Here is a 25,920-nt window from a genome sequence, read left to right as displayed (position 1 = left end):
TACGCGCCCTCGCGGCCGCGTGGTGGGGGGGGGGGGCCTTCAGCCAATCACGATGGCGGATCGCCTAAGCGCGCTAGGGAATTGAACGCGCGTGGAACGCTTCACGACCACGGTGTTTCTCGCCTTTTTTTCTGCCTCTTCGGCCAAAATCCCATCGGCCGCATCGTCACGTTTATACTTCGCAGCGAGAATGGCTCAGGAAATCTCCGCCGTCTGCGAGGAGCTCATAAGAGCGCTCTACGTGGTCATGGACTCGGCGTCGACGCATCAGCAGCGTGCGGAGGCCTTGAAGGTGAGTGAGCGTACTACCCCCACACCGCCGCCGCCGCCGCCCTGTCCCGTACATGGCACGGCCGGGATGTTCAGGAAAGGCCGGGGGGCCCGCAAAAAGCTGTAGGCCTCGCTCACTCAATGGGCCACGTTTAAGGGTCAATTTTAATTATTATTTTTTTGTTTCTAATGCAGCAGCAAGTTATTATCAGACGCGGTTCTGGGCTTGTCAAAAAATGCATTGTTGTACTGTACCATATGTGCTCCCAAGTCAACGGGCCCCGGCGTGTAGTGTGGGTTGGGGCAACGGGCCGACATCCAGCAGTGGATTGAGAATGTGGCAGTAGCAGCACTCCGTCTTGTCGCATCTTGGCCTCTGCCGAAGGCCATCATTGTACGTTATGCCGGCGTGCTGTGTGTGTGTGGAGTTATTGCGTTTTGTGCGGTGCACGTGGGAGTTTCTGCGTGCGAATTGCGTGGTGCTTTTGTCACACAGATGTGATCTCGACACCCGGCGCCACCTCATTCATTCGACATACGTAATGCGATTTTATGCTGACGTTCTCAGCCGTGCATTGTACACTGACGTCGTAGTATTCACGTAAAGCATTGTCGCTTTGGTTACTGATCGTTTAAGTGTGCGCCGTGCGTGGAGCTGAGCGCGCGTAGTCGTTTTAAGCTCGGCTGCTCGGTGCGTGAATAGTTCACGATGAGCAACAATCAGCCAAATTCAAGCCGCTTCTGTGAAGGCACACGAGCTGATTTTATCGCACGAGTTCAGTTTAATTCCTCCATCTCCTCGGGTAGACGACCTTTTAGACAAACGTTCCATGGTTCGGCTGACACTCCGTCATGTCTTGACCATCTGCCAAAGTAAGGTACACCCAATGTGCAAAAAAAAGAACGTGTTTCATCAGTGTGTTGTACCTTCTGTTATTACGTGCTTCAGAAACATGGGTCATTTACAAACTAGGATAGAACAAAAACTGAAAAGTGTCCAAATAAGCATAAAGGGACGCGTGCTCGCAATTACAGTGAGTGACAGAAAGTGGAACATGGATTAGAGAGGTTAATGAAATGATATAAAATATAAAAAGATAATAACGGAATGACAGCAAAGGAATGAAATGCGCCCGAGAAGTCTTTGCAGCGGAGATTGAACGATACAATCAGTTTATATGCAGGTGCTGGATGATTTGTTGCATTACAAGATTGTGAGTTATAGCGGCGCTTTGCGGAGATCTTGATCGAGCAGTGGATTGATCATAACTCATGATGGTGATGATCTGCCATCATCTTTGCGAGCAATGTGTCCTGAATTATGTCATTAACCCGGACATATCGAATCCAGTTGCTCCTCTTTAAGTTTCTCAATGCAATTCCAAGAATGAATGTCTGCATGCTGCTGATCACACTTGTATTTGTTCTATTTTCTTCGTTGTTACACGATATTTAGAAGGCGTTTTTTTGTTTTGTGTGAACGATCCCAGTTTTGTGAAGACTTCAAACAGAACTCCCCGCAGTGCGTCCAGTGCGGAATGATGATGGCAGACAAAGACAACGCAGGCATTGTGAGACACTTGGGCCTGCAACTGTTGGAGCACTGCATTAAGTAAGTGACTAAACTAAACATTATATTAACTATTTTTATTTTACCAGGTAAAGCCCACTGAGCTATGTAGCTCTTTTTCAGATGCGACCTGGCCACGTATTTTAGCTCAACGAAGTGGCTGATCACATGGAAATTTCGTTCGTTAATTTCTCAATCCGCTTGTCCTGGTGAGGGTCGCGGCAGCAGCGTATTGAGTAGGGCGGTCCAGACTTCCCATTCCCTGGTGACAGCTTGCAGATTCCCAGGCTTTTATAAGCCAGCCGAGAGGTCTTCGCCCAGTGGGACATGCCCGGTAGAGTTCCAGGGGGCATCCTTACCTGGTGCCCGAACCACCTCAACTGGCTTCTCTCAATCCGGAGGAGCAGTGCCTCAACTCTTGAGGCTAAATTCTCTAAACGTATGTTTTTAATGTGGAGGGAAAAATCGGAGGACCCACAGAAAAATCCACATGACCACAAGGAGATCATGCAAACTCCCAATATACAGGCATCAGGGTTAGGATTGAACCCACGACCCCTGGATATCAGGCGAGGTCGTTAATATCTTGCCACCATGGTGCCCCCAGCAGTGGATTCTCCTGCATTGCATGTGTGTTTCATTCATGGTGTTGATGGGCATTTTTTTTTACTCCAGGTTTCGCTGGAATAACATGAGCCAGGTGGAAAAGTGTCAAGTGAAAGAAAATGTCATGGGGCTACTTTCAAAGGTATGGCAATTACAACACAATGCAAGTGTGACAATGAAGCCAAACAATTATTCAAATATATAGGTATTACTGTATTTTTTAATATTCATGATCAGAGTAAACTCTTTAGTCATGGGTTCTGGATATTTTGCAATTTGTATGTATATTTTCATAGCTCTCCGATGCATTTTTTGTACCATGTGTTGTCGTACGATGTATGTACGATGTCTGACATTCTGCACAACTTTCTGGGAGCTTCAGGAATGAATAATGAAGAAGCTTCCACCATGTGGAGCGAAATGTCTGCAAACAAATCCGAGTCCTAGAGCTTGACCATCAAATTCTTGCAATGCAGTTTATTATATTAACAAATAAGTGTTTTAAGTTGTTGCTTCACTCATCTGTGTTAGGATTTTCTCAGGTATTTATAAAATAGTGACTCACTGAAGAAACCACCAATTTGGAAGTGTCAACTTTTATGAAAATGAAATGTATAGGTATACTAAGCTTCCGTATATGTGTGTACGTGTGTGTAGGGCACTAAACACCTTCTGGAAGAAGAACCCTACATAAAAGATGCTGTCTCACGGCTAATGGTAGAGATGATTAAACGAGAGTGGCCTCAACAATGGCCTGAGATGCTGCAAGAACTCTTCGCAACCAGCAAATTAGGCGTAAGGATTTAATTTGATATTTTAGCATACATACTAACTATTCAAACTTATGGTTAAAAATGTTTGTTGAAGTAAATTGCACATTTCTTTGCTTTTCTGTGAGAGTTCTCTGTCTTACCAGTTAGTTACGCATTTCATGATACAAGATTGATGAATGATGTACATTCAGTACATACATTTACAATACATGATAATCATTAATCACACTTAAATAATACTGTTATACTTTCTAAAGATTAATGTTGTTTTAACAAATTCCATCGCCTTAAAATGGCCATGAAATGGCTATACAAATCCTATAACGGTATTTTAAAGAAATAACCATGACTGTATTGTATGATGTTCACGTTACCCCTTGTAGGAGACACAAGCGGAGCTGATGCTGCTAGTATTGCTGAGATTGGCAGAGGATGTGGTGGCTTTCCAGGCGCTGCCCCAGCAGCGACGGAGAGATATCATGCAGGCGCTTACCCACAAGAATGTGATGCTGCTGGGCTTCCTACTGGATATTCTTATAGAACACTCCAACAAATTCCAGCAACTCGTAAGTCTAACTAGCTATTCTATTCTGTTTTTATTTTAACCAAGTAAGGCCCACTGAGCTATATAGCTCTCTTTGAGAAACAACCTGGCCACAAATGATAGCTCAATGAACTGGCTTAGCACGTAGACATTTATAGCAGCCAAATACTCTTAAACGCACATTTCTAAATGTGGAGGAGAAAAACCGGAGGACCTGGTGAAAAATCCACGCCACCACAGGGAGAGACATGCAAACTCCGAATATACAGGCGTTAGGGTTGGGATCGAACCCACAAACTTCTGTATCTAGGCGAGGTAGTTAGCATCTCGGCAAATGAATTGCAAACTAATAGGTGAAATATTCCAAAGTAATCATTATCCTATTTGTTTTTAATGTGGGATTCTTTTCAAAGTATTTATTCCCCCCCCCCCCCCCCCCAATAAGTTATTGCCAATGTTCATGTAGACGCAGCAAGCGGTCCTCAAATTATTTATATGGGCATGCCTTTAAATGTAATCGTATTTGTCTTAAAGTCGTCATTGTCTTCACTGAATTATTTTCAAAGTATAAATTATGATTTAGAGAACAATAATTAATCGCTTTGTTACAAATCGGGCATTAATAGGCCGTCTTAAGAATCATTATTTGGTCGTTCGTGAGAAATTGCTGACAGGATTGCATGAGCCAATGCACCAGTATTTTGTGTTCATGTTAAAGGAAAGGATACAGGTTGGGGGGGGGGGGGTTGGACTCGGGTCCATTTTAATACCAAAGTGCATTCAGTTTTCATTATCCTTTCCAATGCAATAAAATCATACTCCAAACTTTGGTTTATTGGACCACATGTCCTTTTGTCCTTTCCATCATTGCCTAGTTTAAATTATCCAGAAAAATCTAATGAGTGAAAATAATTCCATGGGTACATCCATTTTCATCCGGTGCAGTTTAATATTATGAAAGTTAAGTTGGACAGAACATGGATGCTTTGAATTCTGACAATTTACTTTTTAATTTTCTCCAACAGAAAGACTCTCCAACAGAAGAAGCGCAAAAACAGGTGAACTAAATTTTTATTAAAATGTTCTCACACTTCACTGTAATTTTAACATTGAGGCATTCACATGATTGCAAGTCTCACGAGCTTTAGTAAATGTGTTTTGATGTCGGACAGGCCACAACTCATTGCCGGGTGGCGTGCGCAACGCTTGCAACTCTTGCCGGCTTTGTGGAGTGGGTGAACATGACACATCTGGCGTTTAAGGACTGTGCCCTTCTCCGCACGCTTTGCTCACTCCTGGGAGAGCCACGCTTTCAGTTGGAGGCTGCGGAGTGCTTACTGCTCATTGTTCGTCGAAAGGTAAACATTTGTGTATTCAATACATATTTTTTATTAATATAATACACATCCGAGCTGAAAAATATTAATTACTGTGGTATTAAGGTCATTGGTTCATATGGTAGTACATGTGGGACAGATGGCCATTTGTAAAATGGAGTGCATAATCCTGCATCACTTAAACGAGTGATTACTTTCAGCTATGATGGATCATTACAGGTGTGCGCGGAGCGTGGGTTTTTGTGTAAAAAAAATGCATGAAAGCAAAGGATGTTATCTGATTATGATAGATTTCGAATTTGTATGACGGGGATTACGTACATTGTTTATACATAGGACATTATTGTGGAGAGTGATGTGATGCAGCCCTGGAGCGTTGTGGAGGCTGCAAAAATTTTAGTCAACTCAAATATTTTTTTAAATTTATTACACCAGTTGAAATGTGGCGGTTGTCACAGCCTCTTCTCATACATACCTCTGTATGAGCTAGAGCAGAATTCATTATCGACAAAATCTGATTATTTTGTTACTCATCTTGCTTAGATTTTAACAATTATTTAAAGTTCAACATTGTGTCGTACCTCCCCTGAGGTTTTGGGATGCCTCCCCTTTAAATATTTCAGGTCATGCTACAGTGTTCATGTCAATTGTTTATGTTGTGTCTCTTGACCTTTTGGGCAGGGTAAGATGGAGGAACGGAAACCGCTGCTGGTTCTATTTTCCAAGCCAGCCATGATGTCCATCCTTCAAGCCGCTGTGTAAGTCTGTTATGCAGTAACAATGCACGTGTGATCTAGACACGCATAAGTAGTGAAGTTACTGCAATTTTTTTGGTACACTTTTCATCAAGATATTTTTTATGGATTTCCCTCACCTCTGATGGTCAATTGATGCTGCAAACATGACCAAAATTCTGTGACCACTTTCAAATGAACATTCTAGACTTGTATGTGTCACTGTTATGGTGCAAATCAAAATATTACAAATTCCTTTACATACATTTTGACGTTTCTAACTTATTGAAACACATGTTCCCACATATGCATTTATAATTATATCTTAACAGCCCCTAGTTCTAAATTCATGAATTTATCTCGCTCTGGTATGCAACTGCCTGCTCATAAAATAAGAATAAAGAATGCCCTTTGGTCCAGCAAAGCCTCTATGTCTTGTGACTATAAAAGCCGGTGTTTCATTGCTTGGATTTATATGTATAATTTTAACACCCCACTGTCCATGGCGATATGTTCCGATGGTCCAACCAGGTCTGCTCACGATGCGGGGCTCGAAGAGAGGCACTATTTCTTCCTCAAGCAGCTGTGCCAGGTGCTCATAGCACTTGGGGTGCAGCTCAATGCGGTTTTGGTGAGTTAATGCACAATCGACCTCGGGGTTAAACATCATTTGAATGCGTTGTCTAAAATGCCTTTTTGTGCGTGTAAAAATGTTTGCGTGTTATTTCTCACAACCCCTTTGCTGCTAGGGCGTCGATAGAAGTGTCGTGCAACCGGCAACTTTTCACGAGTATCTTCTCTCAATTTTGGCTTTCACCAAACATCCCAGTCAGGTGAGGTGAAGATGTAAGCAAACAAATACAACTCGTGCAACTTGATTCTTATATTGCGCTCAATCGTAATATTTTACAGGTCACTTATAATCGGGTGAAATTTTTTTGCTTGTCATTGGTTTTTCTTTTCAGTATCTCAGCTTCAGCACGATGAGCACATGGTGTGCATTCTTTCGCCATGAAATCATCTCTCAGGATGCTTTGCTTCTGCAAATCCTGCCACAATTGCTGGACATTTACACGACAAAACTGCTGAAGGTCAGTACAGCCTAGGGCATATACGTTTAAAAATGTGCCATCTTTATTTATTTAGTTTTATAACGCTTACACTTTTTTTTGGATGCGCACAGGTTGGCTTTCCTTCAAAGAATGACAGCCCAAGCTGCGAGTACTCTCGTCTGGACTTCGAGAGCGATGAGGAATACAACAACTTTTTCTCAAGTGAGATTGCACCTTCACCCACAGCGGGAACTCTAAACATCTGAATATGATGGAACCTCCTCCGTTGTGTATGGTGTATACCAGAGGTGTGGACTCGAGTCATGCGACTTGGACTCGAGTCAGACTCGAGTCATGATTTTGATGACTTCAGACTCGACTTGGACTTGCCTCATCTTTGACTCGACTTGACTCGGGACTCGAGAGCAAAGACTTGAGACTTACTTGTGACTTGCACAACAATGACTTTGTCCCACCTCAGAGGTGTGGACTCGAGTCATGCGACTTGGACTCGAGTCAGACTCGAGTCATGATTTTGATGACTTCAGACTCGACTTGGACTTGCCTCATCTTTGACTCGACTTGACTCGGGACTCGAGAGCAAAGACTTGAGACTTACTTGTGACTTGCATAACAATGACTTTGTCCCACCTCTGGTGTATACCATGACTTCGCATTTTTTTCTTTCATACGTTGGTTAGATTTGTGAATAGTTTTTCTTTCATTTTGGGTGGACTTGAGTTCATTGAACCGTAGTGCTGGAAAGTGATGGCACAGCGCCTCACGCACTAGACTCTCAAGCTGGTGACCAGAATTTGATTCCTGGTCACAGTGGGGAGAGAGATCTGAACCATTCCTGGCGAGTTATATTTGTATCGGTCGTGGGCCATTCTTCTCATGAACTCAACCAACAGAATCGTGAAATATGGTCACACAGCTCCTATTACTAACATGGCATGGGGAGGCATTCATCCAGCAGTGGATTGACAAATGCTCTCAATTGTTATTTATATGTTTATCTTAAACATGGCTGAGCTTGATAAAATGTTGTTATGGTGTTATGTCCTACTGCTCTAATCTCCTGACCTGAGATTATTGCCAAGTTTGTTATTGATTCACCTTCCATGTGAATCAAAATGTAGTCCTCTTATTATGGAAGAGTCTCTCTAAATTTACATGAAATAATTCAGTCATTTATCGATTTAGCATTTCAGTGAATGGTTGCATATGCTGTGCTTGTTGCAGCATTCCGAGCTCAACAAGGAGAAGGTATCCGATGGGCCTGCCGTATAGCCCCGGAGGCAACCTTCCAGGTGGCTAGCAAGTGGCTGCAGTTTCAGCTTACCGCTCCAATTGAACCAGGCACAAGTAAGTGAAAATTGGTCGCGTCATACAAATATGAACGTGAATTAATGTTGATGGTTAAATGCAGTGAAGCTTCCTCTGTACTCGCCCGTATTGTCTACGACTCGCGTAGTTGTGGCCGCTAATAGATCAACGTGAGCTTCCGTTCACTTTATTTTGCAGGCGAGAGGATTCGCATGATAAACATGAATCCAATTTGTGTGTTTTTTTTATCAATAAGAGGAATTGTGCAGCAAATTTGTCCCATTATCACTCATCGGAAAGTGGTCGCTGAAAACATGAAATTAATCTATTGCCAAACAAAAAATTGGATAAGGCATCACAGCAAACTTGTCCATTCTGTTATCCCTGTTTAATCGCGAGTGAACACGCGACAAAGAGTGGTGTCACTGTATTTTCTAATTGTCCACACATTAAATATATCAAGAACACATTTGTTTATTTGGCACCGTGTACGACTGTGTTACGCTCCTGAGTGAGTTCTGACTCGTGTGTGTGTGTGTGTCTCTGATTGTCATAGCCAACGGCTTGATCTGTGACGACGAAGCTGGGACCTGCACCACGTACTCGCCATCTTTCATTCAGTGGGATGCTCTCAACACCTTCATGGATTGCACCATGAGCCATCTCCTCAAAGCCCTGGAGAAGAAGGGGCTGCTCGCTGTGAGGTCTTGCACTGAAAGCACAATCATTTGTACTCTGCCATTGCTTGGGGATAAAAACACGACTTTTTCCTGGCTAGATTAAATACCTGGGTGACCTTTGTTATAGGCTGATATATTCTGCAGAGTAATATTGTAATTGTTTTTAAACATACGATTTTCTTCGACGGGATGTCATTTGTTTTGTCTGTATTTAGTGTAAACATACGTTAAAAACACATTATAAACGTGGGCATCATAATATATCACTTTTGTACCTGTAATAAAATAAGTTTTCTGCACAAAATTGTTATGGTGCCCTGAAAATTCGAAACTTTAATAATATGTGACCTTATCAATCCTTGCCAAACAATTCCTTCCCACCCGTATGCCCTGTCCCAGGGGAACACAACAGAGCCAGGCTTGAAAACGTGTTTGTTAGAGGGGCTGTGTTTGAGCTAGTAGATGAAGGTCAGAGGTAAGTTCCCATCTAAAGATTTTTGTTTTCACTGGCTGCCCTTTGTGTGTGTGTGTGTGTTCACACCTGCTGTAGCATAGCGATTAGCGCCCTGCGCTACGAATCTGGTGATCACCACTAACATTGGTGACGAATATCTGAACCAGTCCTGAGCCTCCCCTAGGTCGACTCGGCATCAAATGAGTACCTGGTGCGGTGTGTAAACGTCGCCACTCGGGGACAAAGGCGGCCGGGCATCATGCTGGCCACCCACCCCCTTATGTACCGTGGTGGTCTTCATCGGTGCGACCTGCCAATGGCCCTTGCCCCAACAGTCTGTTAAAGGCAATATGGGGGATCTTTGTCTTTGTCACACCTACTGCAACCTCCTCGACAGCAATTGGTGGAGGAAGGCATCCGCCTACTGAACCTGGTGCTGTCCTATGAACCTGGCGACCCGCTGGTGCTGTCATGCGCCCTCTCGTGCATGTCGACGCTCATGCCCTTCCTGTCGCATGATTCCTCTGCTGTGCCACGGGTGCTCGACAAGGTGAGGTGCCCTGCATAATCTGTCAGTGAATTTTAGCAGAGAGTTTCAGTGTGTTGTTTTTTGTCGTCCCTAGAATGTTAATGTGTTCGATTGTTTTAACATATAATGTGTGTTATAAACTTAATACTGTGATGCTTATCGATACTGATATGCTTAAACAATTACAGTAGTACTAACACGTAGCTCGAAATTGATTTGTCCACAGTTGTTCTCTTCCGTGACATTTTGTCAGCAAGAAGGAATCAAGGCACCTGGTGCTTTTGTAAGTCTTTACTGACCATACATTGACACACACACACTTCACCATTTCAGTTGTGTGGGTTTTTTTTTTTCAAATAATTTTCTTTCAAAGTTGCCATAGAGTTATATTGCACTTTTTTATTTTATGTTATAAACTTTTTCCAGGTGCCACGCAGCCGATCTGTGAAAAATGTTCGACGCCACGCTTGCTCGTGCCTCGTGAGGATCTGCAGAGATTACCCGGAGCTGCTTCTGGTACGGAAACGCCGTTCTTTGAGAGATGACCATGTCCGAGCCAGAAATCAGTTTATTTATTTATACGGGAGGAATCCGATGAGCTATATAAAGCTCTTTTTTTTTTATATCACAGATGTGTCCAATAGGGGCACGGGGTGAGAATGTTACAACAACAAACAATACAAAAACACGATAGCAGTGCAATGTAAAGGCAAATAAAGCTTTAACTCTTTTTTTTATCTTACCACGTAATGCCCACTGAGCTATGTAGCTTCTTTTTCAGAAGCGACCTGGCCACAAATGATAGCTCAACGAAGTGGCTTATCATGTGGACATTTATAGCAGCATCTACCCTATGGAGTGCATTGTGAAATTTCACATAAAGCCTCCACAGCCACAGTCTCGTTTTTTTTCTCTGGTACTCATTAATGTTTACCTATAATTATATGATCTTAATATTAATAACCACTGAAATGTTTTTGAAATTATGTTTAAGCATGTATAATGGTGTTGAACACCTGATCCAGCGCTTTGATGGTGAAACTCCTAAAGTTTCCAAGCTGTAAATTGGCTTGTAAATTACAGTTCAGCAAGTGTGATAATGAACCGTTCATTGTAAATCTTTGAGTATTATCCCTTCATATGCAAGCCCCTTCAAAAATAGGTCTTCAGACTTGGCGGTGCTTTCTTAGATAAGTACGACATTGTAACGTCTCATATTTCAAACACACCTTTGAATTCCTCACTCCTTTATCATTCAATGTAATACTTTGAAGATGGCATATAAAGAGCTGATATGAAATTTCAATCAAGATTTGAAGACTCACGCAATTATTTTTAGTTTTAAATATTTCCCTCGTTTTGTGCTCTGCGCATTGTATTTGCTCTTCAATAAATTCCTTTTGAGTAATCTTATGTGCCACGTAGGAGGCATGGTATTAACATTGACGACAATGATGATTCGATGTTTAAAATGTGCCCGTCGCAGCCGTGCTTTGAAAGTTTCTGCGAGCATCTCCTGCGCCTGCATAAGATGGAAGGCATGACCCAGCTGGAGCGAGTCGCCTTCATGGAGTGCCTCGTCATCATCAGCAACAAGCTATGCAACTACGATCGCCAGCGTGCCTTCCTGGAGCAGATGCTGACCACCCTCATGGCGTTGTGGATGGAGCCTGACATGCAGCAGTGAGTGCTGCTTCTTGTTGGGTTTCCCAGGCATCGCATTTGCGTGAGACACTTACGTAGATTCTATACGTAGAAGGACCCTTGTAGAGTAAATGGGTCATTCGCTAACGTTCATTTAATAACTCTTAAAACAGGTGCATTGCGTGGATAAAGATCGAGTAACATTAATTTACAGTCCTTTGACAGTCCACTGGTGGACAAAGAAGACCTCCCCCACCCCATATTGTTCGTGGTAACTTTTGTTATCTTACTTCACAATGGCAGTCAGTGTGAGTTGGTGAAGGGGGTTGCCCAGAACCGGTTCACATATTCACTCGCCACTGATGTTGGCTGTGACCAGGCGTCAATATTCCGGTCTCTGAGTTTATAGCGCAGCGCACCAAAGACCGCACACAATTACTGCACCCAACTATATTTAGCTAAGTTTTTATTTAAAAGGAGTAAAACTATCGAGTTAACCATCAAATTATCATTGGGTTTGTATCGGTGCTGTCATCATTTTTGGTTGCCAGATTTTATAGCGTACCATTGACAAGAGGGTCAAGATAACGTCATGTAGCTTGTTGGAAATATGCTGGCATAGCCACAATCCTGTTAGAATAATAATAATATTTCCCATCAACTGATTTGATGACTGACATATAAGTAATTCCCATGCACAGTGTGGCGTGCTCCCTTTATAGCTGGGTTGATGCATTTGCCACACCAGAACTTTATTGATTATATACTAAGCTAAATCCCTTTGTTGGCTTCCTTGGAAATTGAGCCTTCCAGAATGCGTAAAAGAGAAAACGGTCATGCGTTGTGTTGTACCTAAGTGACTGGATATGCATTGGAAGGACACACTTGATTGGTTAGTTAGTCGACCGGCAGGCTGTGTGTGGTGGGTTAAAGTGTGGCTTACTCCCACCTCTTCCAAGATGTTTGTCTCGCGTAGAAGATTTGGCCAAATACCCTCCAAAGGGGCTCTCAAAAACGCCCCTCACGTGGAGACCCTTCCGCCAGTAGCGGTGTGAGCAAGCAATTGCAGGGCTGCACCTTTACCTTTTACATAATGGGATATGTGTCCTTGCGGCTTACGCCTGGCCGCCTTTATTATTTTCGCCCCAGCGGTTATACTGGGTGATAAAGTCTGGCTGCAGAGACCTCCATCTAATTCTCTCTCTGAAAGTGAAAGCCTACCTTACTGTAATGAGGGTGCAAATGCAGTGCATAGCACATTGGAGGACCCATACATTTTACTCAACTAGATTGTGTTAATATTTGACTTAACCAGAAACAGATGTTGGTGCTTAAAACGTGTAGACAATATGCGGAGGCACATCTGACGGTGTGGGGCCTGTGCATAAATATCCACTGGTGCACTCTTTTATACTTCACACGTGTACCCAGCCCACCTCCGGACCCACACGAACTTGCGTGGAGAAGCATGGTCAAATCCCCATGACCTGTATGGCGTGAGGATGAACACACTCACCCTTTAGTAGATTTGCATAACCGCTGTATATTCTTTGGAATGTACATAAACTTAATTGTATAGGCGATTTAGGTTATGTTGTATACGTACACACTTGGTGCTTTCGTTTTGCACCTTCCTCTCCAATAGAGCCCTGTGGAGCACAGATGGATTTTTGGCGTACTTTGGATTGGACAAGAGCATTGTGCCGGATGGAATGGAGGACATCGCAGGCCTTCACCGTGGTCAGGTACTTGGTCTTGGACCAAAAGTATTAAAAAGTTGCTTTACGACCTCTGCTCTTTTTGCAAGTGATTAAACTAACATTTTACATGCCATGTGCTTAATTTTCACATGGAAAACAAAAATTGCCATTTTAGTGCTTTGTTGTAGAAATTACCCTGTGCTCATTACTGATCAACTAAAGTTTCAACTATCGACGGCCCAGCTCGCAGTTATATTAATTTGAGAAAAACGTATCTCCAATCTAAAGTGTGAATTTACACAACCGTTGTTTGCAGGTGGAATTGTTTCCTGCGTGGTTTAGGGGGAAAAGACATCCCATTGCATGTGTGGGAGGTGCTGTTTCTGTGCATGGGGCCCGGCGAGCGTTGTCAAGGAATCGTTTGTTGTGCCTTTGCAGTTGGTGTACTGCATGAACATGATGTGCATGCTGGTGAAGCGAGCCAGATGGCCGGAGGGCATAGAGGAGGCACAGGCTGGCGGTTTCGTGGTTGGCGAAACGCCCTCGGGCGGCCCTGTCTATCGCAACGCGTGCTCCCAGTTTGTTTGCAAGATGCTGGAAAACATGCTGACACTCTCCAGGTGAGGCTTCGCACGTCAAGTCGCACGCAGCGGGTAGTTACACCGGATGCAAATGCTGTGGACGTCACGTGTTTTGTACGCCCGTGACCAAATCACCAGAAATGCGCCTGATCTAATCGGATCTCAGAAGCTAAGTAGAGTTCAGCCTGGATAGTGTGCTTGCTTGGGTGACACACTTACGTAAGCAGGTGTTCAGGATGCTGCAGGGCTACTTTGTTGACAGGAGAGAGGATTTAAACAAAGTCCATTGTTGGACTGTACTTGTATGTTCCCACGTCAGTGCTCCCTGTCTTCACCAACCTGCACTGACCAGCATGTTGAAGTAACATGAAATAACCCCCATTACCCGCACTTTGTGGGGATGCCCTCATCCAGCAGTGGTTTGACAACAGGATTGTGCAAGTGCACATGTTTATGGTGTAACAGGATATGAAAGTTACATTCTTTATCCTAAGACCAAGTATAATTAATCTTGTACAGATAGGCACACAATAGTCATGCTGTGTGGGCCCAGTTTCTTTTTATAATGTGGCTGTGATTGGCGGCAAATGCCACTGCTGGTACAGTCTTATGCTTGCATTTCAGTATTCAAGAGAGAATAATCGTTTTTTTGGAAAAAGCTCATCAAAAGTTGAAGAATGTGCACGTGTTTCTATTGATCATCAGGATTACTTGACCATACTTCACCACGCCAGTTAGTGCGAGTTGATGAAGGGGTAGCCCAGGTCTAATTCGGATATTGCTCATGCTCTGATATTAGCTGGTGCCAGGGATCAAACTCAGGTTACCGAGTTCATAGCAGAGTGTACGAACTACCGTGCTCACCATACCACTCATTCTTTGTGAGCTTGAAATATATATACTTTGTATATACCAAAGCATTGCTGAAATTCTGACATTACCTAACTAAAGCACGCATTGCAAATGCAGCTTGCAATGCTTGATATATAGTGTATGCCAATATAAATGTATGATAGCATAAAACCTTCTTGGTTCAATTACTTCATTGGGTAAAAAAAAAATCGAATTTCCTATATTGCAGTGCATGGCCAATAACCTATAGTATGCTGAAGGTCACTCTTACATAATTACATTTCTCACACTGTTTAGCCATTTGTGCCTTATGTTGGGACACATAGGCACAACACAGACAGCTGTTCTGGAAACAGCATCCATACTCAGTGGAATTCCAACAGTGTTTTGATTAAAAAGCATTTGGAATGTGTTGTATGTGCACCTGTGTTGCAGGACTTTTCATTCCTTCTGGCTACCGGAGCAACGTGCCAAGTTAAACAAGGACTATGAACTCGCATTTGAGTGCATGGAATCGGAAAAACATAACTTGCTAGGTTGGTGAATGTGTGCAATCTATTAATTGTTTGTTTGTGTGCCTGACCAAGACCACAGCAAAACATTTTTTTGTTATAATTATGAGCTATCTTGCAACAATACCACATGGGGGAAATGTTCACTGTTCAGCTTCTTCGCTGCATCACAATACAGCAGCTCCACCTTTTTTGATTGCCAGCCAACCTTGCCTGCAGGCTTGAAGGACACTAATCAAGATGGGATGATCATAGGTTTTATCAAACGTGTTCTATGTAATCATGCCGCGCGATGCTGTTCAAAACTCTAATTGGATACATTTTATGTTAATTTAGTTTGTGCTTTGAGTTATTGCATTATTGGTCCAGACTAGACAATGTATCACAGTGTGCCCTTTAATACAATATAACAGGATTAATGTGTGTTCTTGTTTGTTTATTGGCCGTTTCATATGGTTGCCTCAAGCCATCCCATTGCCCCTTACTGAGCACCACAAGAAGATCCGAACGCCGCTGGAAAGAATGCAGAGTTTCATCACCACAATGCACGAAAGCTGGTAAATTTCCCTACATCTGCTTCATATTCTCTTCACTATCCCTTCAAAAAATGTAGGAATGTAATATTTAAAGGCATTAGCTTGTCCGCTTATGGGACGTATAATCCACTCGCAGGAAAAAAGTTAAGATGCTGTGACTATAAACTCATTCGGTCCAGAAACGTTTATGTTGAAAGAGGAATGCTAATGCAGTCACCTGGTGATTATCCAAGGTAATAAAAGGGACGAGCATTTTTATGTAGCATCATTCATGCATCTCAGCCGCTACACAATCCACAAACACGGAGGTGCATAGATATCAAGTTAGTTTAGTCAACTAATGGGTGTTTATACATGTGGGAGGTGTTTGTGGTCAACGTGGGCACTGAATTACTGAGTCTCGAAGAGTGAGGAGCAGCTTTTCACTAAAGCGACGTGAGTTAAAGGGGCGAGTGAGCACTGTTAAACCACAACCTGGGTAATTCACCAACGAATAGTCGGCCGTGGATGGTAGTTTAAAAATAGCATGTACAGTAGTGAAACATTGCATGTATTTACAACATTGTGTTGTCATAAAGGAGATTCACATTGGCTATTCAGTTGGCATTATTGTAGTGCTTTTAATGCCTCCTTTTGTTCTTGCTAAATGAAGCATATTTGTGTTCCATCGCATGTGACAGCTACATTATACTGGGCAAGGTAGGGAGTGCCCTTGGACGTGACTTCTACAACATCCCGAATGTGGCGCAGTTGCTGCTCGATTCGGCTCTCTCCCATCTGGACATCTCTACCGAACACCGCCTTCGAGCCCTGCTCAATATCCATTGCTGCTGCTTCCCCGTGTCGTATGAGTGAACAACTTTGCGTTACTTGTATACCAATCAAAATAAGCCTACTACCAACAATTCAAGTCACTTGTATGTATATATGTTGAACTTCTTTCGCACCATGCGTGCAATGATAATTTTTGTAAATTGAATCATTTTCAGATGTGCGGTGTAAAACTTTGTTACGTAAAAAATGTATGCATTCTCGCCGAAAACAAAACTGTTCTGACCGCAAAGGGTGAAAGCCAACCAAGTAATCATTTCTGTACATCAATTCGTTTGCTCATGAGATATTTTGTACGGTTGGATCAATGTTGACAACATTTTCAGGGGTGGCTCATGACCACAATATCTTGCCTCTGATTGCTTTTTAGATAAAAAGGTCAAAGGGAGACCAAGGTTATGGCAATATCAAAAGCCTAGCATTCCTGCTTGTACCCACGACATCTGAACCGTTTGATCATTTTGGACAAACTTTTCAGAGACTCCGAGACCACAAATGTCTTGCTTGGAATTGCTTTTCAAAACGTCAAAGGTTAAGGTCACAGTGCTTTTGAGAACTAGCAGGGAGAGAGGTTGCAGTAGTGAGCAAGCAAAATTCCACCTATCCCTCTTTAGTGTAAGTAAATAATGCTCAATGTGGGAGTGTGTGTGTAGCAGTTGTATTGCTGTATGCCTGCGTGCTTTGCACAAAGTATCAAATGCTGCCATCTGTGGGAATTGTTGCAGAAGGTATTATTGTTGGCATTGTCAAATATGTACTGTTCTTCTATCTGTCTATTTAAACAAGTGTTGGACAGCACCTGGGCGATACAGCAAAATTAATAGTTGTACTATACTCCGATGCTCCCATATGTGTGCTCCCCACTATCGCCCATCTGCACCGACCAGAATGGTGAAGTTTAGTCAAACAACCGTCGTGACCTACATGGTGCGGGGAAGCCCTTATTTATTGGTGGATTGAGGAAAGGGCTGTACATGCACTTAACCGTAGAACATTCTTCAGCCCATTCCTGCGCGACGTCACGACCTCTGTAATGTGCACACGCATTGGCGCCGTCGCTCGCTGCATGCACCAGCATGTCGAAACGATGATGGTGGAGCGTGAACGTTTTCTGTCGTGCACATTGAGTAGAGCCACTTCCCTTGACCGTGCTGCCCACAGTTCTTTCTGAAGCTGTTCATTCAGACGTGCCCCGCTGAGAGCTACAACTCCGTTCTGATTCCCATCTGTGGACCCGTGTTTTCTGTGATGCTGCAGGTGAGCGGCGTATGAATTAACAAGGCGTTCAAAATATGCCCGACACACAACCCTTGCTTTGGCACAAACTGTTGTCTTGTTAAGTTGGTGTTTTAAAGAAGTATTTGTTTAACCTCGTTTATGCAGTCAAATGAAAAAAAAAACACTTCACAGTGTATTATGAGATTGTCGTCATGTTTAAACTTTGGGTTCCGTGTGTTGTGTGTGGTGATGCCTAAACGTATATCATGATTCTTTGTTTCGCCACAGAAATTGAGCATACTGTGGCAGAACTTGGTCCAAAGGTCAATGGAGAGGTATGTTACATACATGTTTAATGAAGCAGTGTCCATTGTTACATATTGCACCCTCCTGTATGTTCATTGCATTATAAACTGTAGTCCATAATAGAGTTTTTTTGGGTTAGATCGCGTAAATATAAATGTGTCGTTAATTTTAATATTGGTCGCGAAAGCCTACGTGTTAAATAAGCCGTAGTGCTATCCATCCCTGGCAAAGACCGACAACATTTTAACGTGGATTACGGCTCCTAAAGGACGTTGCTGATAATGAGCATGCTGGATTTTTTCTGTGGCTTAAACAACTATTCGATATTGGGGAAATCATATTTCCTGTTAAGAAAAGCAAGTAGGCTTGAACAGGGACACATCGCTGGAAAGGACGATTGGCCGATCATTAAGAATGATGACAGATCCCCCCCCCATCCCACCCTTTTCCCCCTTTTGTTCCTCCTCCACATATAAAATAAAATCTAAGTTCCCGCTTGCGGTCCCTTTGCGAGTACGGCAGTGAGCTCGCTTTTCTCCCTGAGCACCGTTTCGGGGCTTTTGTCTGCGGAATTTCTGTGCCCTCTTTCTCTTGTTACTGGTTTGTTCTCTGTATCCGGCCTCTCTTGTCGAGTTAAAAAACAATGACAAATTAATGACGACAGAGTGGCAGCTGTGAACGTCCCCAAGAATGTGAGCGCGTCGTGGAGGTGGAGTGATGAGGTCAACTCGTTGGGATGGTAATGACCTTAGGGAGGCCTTCATCCAGCAGTAGATTGAGCATCATCACTGTTGGTGTAACCTCGTTATTGATGACTGTCTATGCCATTTTGGTAATGCGTTTCGAAAAAAGTTCCGAGGAGGATCGCGCGGATGATGCCCAGGAGGTTCTGGAGGATCAGCTGACGCGGTTGGTGACACGCGAATACTTGGAGATCCTCTGTGAGTCCTAATTCAAATCATTTTCACTACGTTGTTACATCTTCTTGGTTCTTTCGGTAAAGTCACGTAGAAGGGAAATAATAAAATAATACACCAGTGGTTCTTAATCTTTACTGCAGCCTAACGCCCCCTTTGGTTCTCAATCGTAAAAAAAAAGTATGTTAATAAATACATAGGTTTGATGAAATAAAGTCTTGTACGTACGTGCCCGTGCTTAATTTGTGTTTCGATGATTTACGTTCTAAAAAAGATCTGGCCACGTCTCGCACCCCTAGAAGGCCATCTCGCACCCCCAGGGGGTGCGTGCACCCCAGGTTAACAACCATTACTTTAAGCAGATGGCCCTGAGTAGATGTGTTATGTCCCTTAAAATAATCATCAGCAACTCGAATCAGTCAAGCCACTCGTGTGGCCTTAAAATAGTAACGTAAGAAATGCACGACATTCTTTGGATCTTTCGGTAAAGTCTTTACCGAAAGAACCAAAGAATATTAATTCCTGCAGTCACGAAAGTTTTAAATAAAAATATGCACGACAATTGCTGTTATGTGGCCATTGCTGACTGTAATTCTGCTCTGACTATTCCGTCGATTTCTTGTGCAGGTGCTTGTGTCAGTGTGAAAAAATCTGCAGAGCTGCCGACCACGATGGAGAATATGGATGGTGCGTTTTGAATAAAACATTTCACTATTGTGTAGTTCAATGAGCATTGTTTATACCGTTTATTCATTACCTTTTTATTAGCTGTCCGCTGACTGCTGTGTTATTTTCTTTGTTCAGAGGATGAGGTCATGGCGATAGAGGCTGCCCCAAGTGAATCTGATGAAATTAGTGAACTGGGGAAGGGGCTGATCATGAATGAGGTATGTACAAATCTACGCACATAAATGGGAAGTAATGCAATGCAGTATTAAATGTCATAGTCCATAGCAGGGCTAGCCAAATCATGGCTTATGAGCCGCATGCAGATCTCGGGCAGTTTAATTTTAGCCCACGAGAGAAGCAGCTCATTTTATTGTCAACACATTGTTTGAAACGGGGAAAAATCTGCGAAATAAAAGTGACCCGGGGCAGTTGTTCCTGACAGCTTCCATGAGTTATCCTTCTTCAGATTTCCAAATTTTAAAAACTCCGCAGCCATCCAGCGTGAGCGAATTGGCGGTGTGACCACCGTGTGCGTCTTGTGGGCCTAAGCCACGTGAGGCGGCTCGTAAGGCCAGGAAAGTTTGACCACCACCTGGTCCCATAGTGTGTTGTTGTTGTTGTTTTACAACATGGTCCTCTTGTGCAATAGGAGGCCTGCCAAGCGATCCTCTTGAGTGCATTCACTGCCCTCTCCTGGAATGACACTCCCACCTGTCACAAGGCTGCCACCCACCTCTGCTGGCCGGTCCTCAAGCAGGTGAAAACAGAGATGTGCCTTGGGAATGCTTTCCAGTCATAGTATTGACTGTTGGGTTAATTGCACGCAAACATTTATATGGCCATTCTTCACCAGCACATGATGTGCTCTGATGAAGGGCAATTGCTCAATATGTCGCCTATGATATATATTTTTTATTAATTTTTAAGGGAGTATTATTGACTGCCATCCCAGAATCACCGAATAATAACACTTGTTATGTTACACATAATTTGTAAAAATACCCCACTGATTTGTAAGGACTCTCTTGAGTTTATTCTCAACGGGTAGTTGAATAGTACAATTGTGATGGCTCCTTATCTTAGCAGAGGAGAGGGTTAACATATGTATGAGTGCATTTAGATTGGTCGGACTCATGCAGAGGCTTTGTTATAAATTAAATACACTTTTCTATAATTTCCATATTTTGTGTAGAGTAGTTCCAACTGGGTCACCCTCTTAGTACTGCATTCATAGTCTGAGATGCTGTAATGAATGGTAAATTATAGTCATAAAACACGTACTAATTTAGAATCTTGCATTGATTTGGTTTCCTGCGGGTGACCTATGGTTGACCCACAAAACTGGTCAGAACTAAGTTGCTTTTACAGTTAACCGTTCGGTTGCCGGTCAGACATGACGCGATGAATATAGCCCAAGCATCAAGCCGTAAAAACGACTTGGTTTCAACTCGCTTTGCGGGTTACCTGTGGGTACCTGCGGATAACCGACCTGACAGAGCACTCTACAACAGAGTAACACCCGCACCTCCGATTAGCACGGTTGGCTACGTACGGTGCGAAATAAGTTCAACATACATACATATTCTTCACCTGAGGACGGCTGCTTGCGTTGTGGCCGAAACGTCGTGAGAATTATATTATTTTATTACGTTTTGTTTTTTATTATTTTATTACTTCCCTTCTACGTGACTTTACCGAAAGAACCAAGAAGATAAATAAAACACCTAACCACTATACTTGCTTTCACAGGCAGCACAGCACTCGCTATCACCGGAAGCAATGGTGTGGTGCTTCACAGCTGTTCTGCGGGGGCTGGAAGTGCATGGTCAACACGACTGCAGTCAGTCCATACTGGTGAACCTGGCGTTCCAGATTTATGAGAACATGGTGAGTGGCTGCGGTGCCTGTGTACACCATAACCTTGCCCATCGAGGGTTTTCCCGTCGCGGATTTGACTTTTCACGCCAAATGTATTGATCGCTCCGCTGTAGCTCGAACATTCGTGGTTGACCACGGGATGCCTGTACACATTATAAGTGCGCTTTTCGCAATGATGCTTCTACGGAAAAATTTCCACGCCGTTTTGCCTCAAACGCAATTCATCACCGGTCTCATTTCACGTGCTCCCAGTGAGGCAGTGAGGTTCAGCCGCGTGATTTTTCTTACATTTTCATCAGTACCCTTATTGATTATTTTGCAATGGCCCCTGAAACAAAATGAATTGGTAGTGAATCTAGTGAAAAGAAGCAGAGGAAGGTGATGTCTCTTAGCAAGAAAGTTGAATTCCATGACAGCCTTGCAAAAGGTGAGTGCTGCATCATTAACTTGATGTTCATTTTCAGGTTTGCATTTATTTATGTGTACATAACAGTACTGTACACTACATTTTTTTTTATTTTATGCATTTACACTATGAGTTATATGTAATTTTATCTAAAATAATAATTTTACATTCAAAATACTTTCTGTTTCATGTTTGGAGTAATGTAGAGGGACATGAAACAAAAGGGGGAGGGGAGTGTCGTATTGCAGAACGTGAATCAAACTTTCGTTTTCCTATTTGTCATTGGGTTTGCGGATCACGGATTTGCCGATTGCGGCTATTTTAAAAAACCATCCACTCACAACAGTTCAGAACCAAGTGTAATGACAGGTGGCTGGCTGGATTTGAGCTCGGCTTGGTCAACTGACCTCTGAACCACGTGGCCAACTTAGGACTGTGCATATATGTATATATTTGCCACCAGAATGTTTTTTTGAGAATTGCCATTATTCCTTGCGACCAGCTTCCTGGCATAGTGTAGATTCATTTATATTGGCTTGCCATGCCACTGACTTCTCTTTAGAAATGCACCCTTTCTTCTGTGTTAGTGTTGCTCGATAGAACGCACTGATGCATCGCGGTTTCAAGTCGTTTATCAGTCTTGTAGCCCTTGAAACCATCCTTCTCATCAATGCATCTCACTTCTGCTGTACAAATAGCTAATTCTTTGTTCAGCGCCTTAATCAAGGCCCTATATAAATTAAAATAACATAAGTTAAAATCATCGTTCAGCTGTGAAATGTAGCTTTCTTGCAAGTTTATCACTTAAGATTGCACAATTTGTTTTAGCTGTAGTTGCTTCCTAAAATGATATCCGTGTGAACCCATCTCTCAAACCCTGTTTTTCCAGCGGCCCCGCTTCACCGAGCTGAACGCCATAATGAACCAAATCCCCAACATCTCGGCAGACACCCTCAGTATGTACGAGCAGAAGCTGATCGGCGATCTGATGGCTCCTGAAGGGCCTCCGGGGCCCGTTGGACCTAACGCTGTGAAGCAGGCCGAGAGGCGACGCAAGGACACTTTCAAGAAGCTGATTGCTGGCGTCATTGCGGTTGGTTACAACTTGAGATTGTTTTTATTCGTTCATTGTCTGTCTCCTGTACTTGTATTTTAGTCCTAGTCGATCTTTTTTTTTAGTTGAAAAATCTGCATTTAATTTCTCTGCGTTTTTTTGGGGTTTTTACTGCATGTTGTACGTATGTTAAACTTCTTTCGCACCGTACATAGCTAATTGGGCATAATGGCTGATGTTTTGCGCCATGTCCTGAGAACTACAGCAACCTCTAATTGTAGAAGCTCCTGGTATGTCGATCAATACGTTGGACATCATGCCAAACATGTGGTCCAACCCGAAAACACGGAGCTGTACAACATGACCGTGAATTTCAATGCAGTGGGGTGCTCTGGCGTATTTTTTTTCCTGTGCTTTGCTCTTTTACCTTTTCACACTTGTGTCATGACCCTGCCACTGTTCATCTGTTTCCATGTCTGCTCACGGCTTGCAGAAGGACATCGGGCAGAAGTTCCGCAACGAAATTCAGATCCGTGACCTGCCGCGGTTATTTCAGCGGCAAAAGCGGACCGTAAGTATTGAAGACCAGGAGAAAAGTGACATTGGCATCATGGCACTCTTCGTTCCTCAGGCCCAGTCTATATAATTACCACTTGGCTTAACCTAAATGCACATGGGGTATGTACATCTTAATTTCATTTTGCGTGGTTCGTTCTTTGGGTACTTATTTGAACTAAAATAAAAAAATTACTTGCCTATTAAAATGTAATGCTGCAAACGAGCTCATTCATTTCACACAAATGAACAGCGTTTTGATTAAATTAAGTACTCTTGTTTATCTGATTGCCATCAGCACTGCCATACACCTACACTCATGACTGAGTTAATCAATGTCTAATAAAGGCTTTTGATTCAAAGTTGAACATTTTTTGGTGTAATAGTTGTCATCGAATCGGCTCATTAATGGGTTACAAGCCACTTATGGCCAACACAGATTCCTAATGGCTACTTATTCTTTATTTCTTAATCATAAAACCACCAGTCGTCTTAAATCCACATTAACTCATTTTTTATATGGTAACCCACCATACTATGTTTTACCTATACTTTCTCAGACATTGATATAATTTATGACGTTCTGGAGAGCATGACCAAGGGTACACACTCTCTTTAAGCAGTGTCTGCTTAGACATGATATGTAGCCCCCAGGCATTTTAACTGGGAAGATAATATAAATAGCAGTGTTAGTTTTGCCTAAGTTATGAAATTCAAAACGAAGGAATATTTTATAAGGTTTATGCTGCAGCTTTTTTTTATTCCCTTTCATACTGTACTGTCCTGCCCTAAACCCAAAATGTAAGTGACCTTTAATTATTGATTTACGCGTTAAATTTCTATGTATTTGTCTGTCACTTGCATTTTTAAGGGGTGTAAAGAGCTTAAACTATGAGAAGATGCTTCAATCTTTAAAACGAAAATCTTATTTTTTTTTGTTTGATACAGTTGTGTTAGTCTTACTAAAACTTGACTCATTAGTGTTTGGAAAATATCGTGTACAAATTTACAAGCGTGCTGTGACAGGTGATGAGTATACATTTGTATTTTTTATATGTAGAAGCCAATCGTCTAGTTGTAATAACTGATTATTTGAGTGCGCCACATTGTTTTATATGTGTGTTGCCATGTAGTGTTCCCCTCACGAATGAAGCCGTTACTTGGTTTCTCACATTAAAAAAGTGGCACAGTTAAGATTTGGAGACTTTCCATATCCGTTTACTGACACTGTTGTTCTATGAAATCAATAAATGATGTCGATGTATTATCCACACGTGGCCTCGAGATGCACTCATTCCGCACTTCAACGCATCTTGTAAACAGTGCTCACAATTTAGGTCTGGTAGTGATGGCGAAGCATTCAACGTTAACAAGACTGGGATTAGTGCTAATTACAACGGATATCCTTTTAAACGCACACGGGCATCATTGGTGAGTGATGTCAATTCGCGTGAAGCGTTACGTTCAAACAACTTTTATGGGCCATGACCAACAAGGTATGGGGGAGGATTTCATCCTGCAGTGGACTGACAATAAACTGCAATTAGGGGTGTGGAAAGGAGAGCAGGTTGCAGTGCATTTAAAAAGCTCTGGATAATGAAAACCGATGTACCTGGACACTTAAACCGGTGTTTACTGTACTACCTCTGCCTCAAGTGCGGTCGTTAAAACAAAACAAAATCAAACTTGCCGTTTTCAACCAAATTGAGGTTACATCACATTTTAGAAACCCAAATTAACTGTGATACAGTATAACATTTAAACCCCACGAAACTCGAATATACTTGACTGGTACAGCATAGTCCTGGCCAAACATCGCAAATGCAGAATAATTACTTGAACATTACTTAATTGGGCATTACACAAGAATATTTGGAGGAATCTGTTGAGCTATAAAGTTCTTTCCCACATATCCAGTAGGGGTTGGTCAGAACGTTACAATACCAAAGCACGATAGGAGTGCAAAGCATAGGAACGGGAAGCAAATCACTAAAACATAGTGGGTTAAATTCAGGCGCACACTGGGACTTTGGAGGCAACACTATTATCTAAACACAACGGGTAACTCTTAACATTAACAGGATAACGACATAGGGTGGTGGTAACCACCGTTCCTAACTTCGCTAACACACGGGGATACTACATTTCTGGACCGGAGACCAAGGATCGTAGATGGTGGCTTCATCCCAGAGTGGACCCAGCAGAACAGCCCAGATCACCGTCCACACCCCGCTTATAACCACTCCGGCATGGCGGGCTCCGCCCCAGGCCACGCCCCCCTTCCCGATCCTTCGGGTAAGGCCCGAACCCCAACCATGTGACCCCCCTGGGGCCCCTGGCCCCCCTTTATCTGGTCACGTGTCCTGTTGGGTTCACGCAGAGT

At 42.8% G+C, this 25,920-nt stretch overlaps 1 protein-coding gene across 1 annotated transcript; it reads left to right on the top strand.

Annotated features, from left to right (window-relative positions):
* The first annotated feature begins 81 nt into the window (after positions 1-81).
* Positions 82-24,802, top strand: XPO5 (exportin 5). The gene is made up of 32 exons (XM_078870336.1): positions 82-292; positions 1,761-1,882; positions 2,516-2,588; positions 3,104-3,241; positions 3,603-3,785; positions 4,789-4,821; positions 4,936-5,121; positions 5,782-5,858; positions 6,366-6,465; positions 6,584-6,667; positions 6,800-6,925; positions 7,018-7,108; positions 8,132-8,254; positions 8,772-8,914; positions 9,747-9,899; positions 10,105-10,161; positions 10,305-10,394; positions 11,365-11,561; positions 13,168-13,267; positions 13,661-13,842; positions 15,091-15,191; positions 15,634-15,724; positions 16,384-16,520; positions 17,694-17,791; positions 18,041-18,087; positions 18,911-18,999; positions 19,603-19,662; positions 19,780-19,862; positions 20,294-20,401; positions 21,394-21,531; positions 22,818-23,021; positions 23,476-24,802. The coding sequence occupies exons 1-32, from the start codon at positions 191-193 to the stop codon at positions 23,626-23,628; spliced, it is 3,669 nt and encodes a 1,222-aa protein (XP_078726462.1). The 5' UTR covers positions 82-190; the 3' UTR covers positions 23,629-24,802.
* Positions 24,803-25,920: the final 1,118 nt, after the last annotated feature.

The sequence above is a fragment of the Lampetra fluviatilis genome, chromosome 30, assembly GCF_964198595.1.
Source record: "Lampetra fluviatilis chromosome 30, kcLamFluv1.1, whole genome shotgun sequence".
In the NCBI taxonomy this organism is placed as follows: Eukaryota; Metazoa; Chordata; class Hyperoartia; order Petromyzontiformes; family Petromyzontidae; genus Lampetra; species Lampetra fluviatilis.
This window is presented reverse-complemented; position numbering and strand designations above follow the sequence as displayed.